This window comes from Phytophthora infestans, genomic scaffold, assembly GCF_000142945.1.
Source record: "Phytophthora infestans T30-4 supercont1.68 genomic scaffold, whole genome shotgun sequence".
Lineage (NCBI taxonomy): Eukaryota > Oomycota > Peronosporomycetes > Peronosporales > Peronosporaceae > Phytophthora > Phytophthora infestans.
Window position 1 is genome coordinate 645,138 of NW_003303691.1, and position 1,755 is coordinate 646,892.

Genomic DNA, 1,755 nt, shown 5'->3' on the forward strand with positions numbered 1-1,755 from the left:
CCTGGACCAGCCTGGCTCCTGCCGGGGGTCTGGGGTCTCGGAAAATAAAACAGGGAACCCATTGGACAAGAATTGCTTCCGAGATAGGCAATTATTCCTACTACACACATGTGTGAGGGAATTAAAACAATACAGCCTTTTGAGATCAGTATTTGATATTAAAGGATCTGCAATATCCACGCAGTACGAACATTTCGTGGGGGCAATCGTGGAGTCGAGGTGTGTCGGGCTGGCTCTGCGCACCCAGGCTGCCAAAGTACACAGGACCGCTCGTCCGTGCTTTCCGTTGTCTTTGTTCCTCCGAAACACCCTCGCGTTCGTCAGGTAACCCACTCAACGGGTCGTCCTCATCTTCACCCTCATCCACATTTCTCTCGTCCTTCGGAGTCAAGCCAAACAATGCGAACAGTTCTCGAAGTTTATCACCCCGTACTTTTGCAGCATTCTTCCATCCAAACCACCAACACGTAAGCCACATTCTCAGCTAACTTAATTTTCGAGTTTTTTTTGCCGTACCTCGTCCGCCCATTGAACTTGGTAGTCGAGACATTCGAGAATGGGAACATGGAGGCTTTCGGCTCTTTCATTCTCCTGCTGCAGCTTGTGCTGCGCCTCCGCCATCTGCATAGTTCGCTCTTCCAGTTTAGAGGCCCGTTCCACGACCGCGATCCGCTCGGAACAGAGTTGCTCGCGCGTCTTCATGACCCTCTCGGCCAGCTGCTCCACCTGCTTCATGCATCTGTCAAGACGCAGTTCCGTTTCCACCAGCGCACTTTTCGTCTGTAGCATTACGATAAAAAACATTAGCTAAGTGAATACTCTATCGTGGACTATGTGACGCACGTTCAGCGCACACTCAGTCTTTTTGCGTAGCACCGCCACGTCCGCCTGCAGCGCGGATAGCATCGTGCGACGCTGTTGCAGCATGGCTGACGTGCAGTTCGCGCAGGAGAAGATGTCACGCCGCCGGTAGCAAAGCGCACACTCGCTCTTGTCCATTTTTAGTTATCAGACGAAGATTAACTTACTTGTGAGCAGGGATTAGTAGTAGTCGTCAACATACGGTAGTAGTATTACCGGGACTATCGGCTAGATAAATATGAACGAAATATTACTCATATTTAGAAGTAGCAACTTTTAGTAGTAGTACACGTAATTATTATATTAGTGTTAGACAAAAGTACACAGGTTTTTTACTAATATTAATTACTAGAAACTTTTCAAATGTGACTATAGTGGCGTCCTCACACCCACACACACCACTCCACCTCCGCGAAAAAAAACGTATTCCTTTAGGTGTGATAACTAATTTGTATTCGCTCGTGTAATGTGCGAAATAAGATAGTTGGCGCACTTTCCAACACATTACGTAGCGTACATCAAGCGCATTGGGTGATCGAGCTGACGCGAGGCCACTGAAGAACACGAACCTAGGTAAGAGCAAGAAACACAGAAGAATATTAATCGAGACAATGTACACGCTGGAGTGGAGGCGGAAGCACGAATGGGCACGAAAACAACAAAAGCCACGAGCTATTCAGAAAGAGACGAGCCGCGGGAGAGCACGCAGCCATAAAATTGGATGGACAAGAACATGACGGGAGTGTAAAGGGAATTAAAATATTGACACCTCACATGCTGTAAAGCGCGGGTTGCGGAAGAGCACGGACGTTCGAAGCCACGGTAGAACACGTTCCGGTGAGAGTGCACAGAAACAATTCTACAACAACACCACGGTTAAACATGGAGCACGAG

At 48.3% G+C, this 1,755-nt stretch overlaps 1 protein-coding gene across 1 annotated transcript in view; it reads right to left on the reverse strand.

Annotated features, from left to right (window-relative positions):
• Positions 1 to 1,017, reverse strand: part of PITG_18114 (uncharacterized protein) — a gene marked incomplete at both ends in the record, with an annotated part of 1,212 nt that extends 195 nt beyond the window's left edge. The window contains 3 exons of the mRNA XM_002997694.1: positions 192 to 445; positions 517 to 780; positions 844 to 1,017. Coding sequence (XP_002997740.1) covers positions 192 to 445; positions 517 to 780; positions 844 to 999 — 674 coding nt within the window. The remainder of the gene's footprint in view (positions 1 to 191; positions 446 to 516; positions 781 to 843) is intronic.
• Between the last annotated feature and the right edge of the window lie 738 nt (positions 1,018 to 1,755).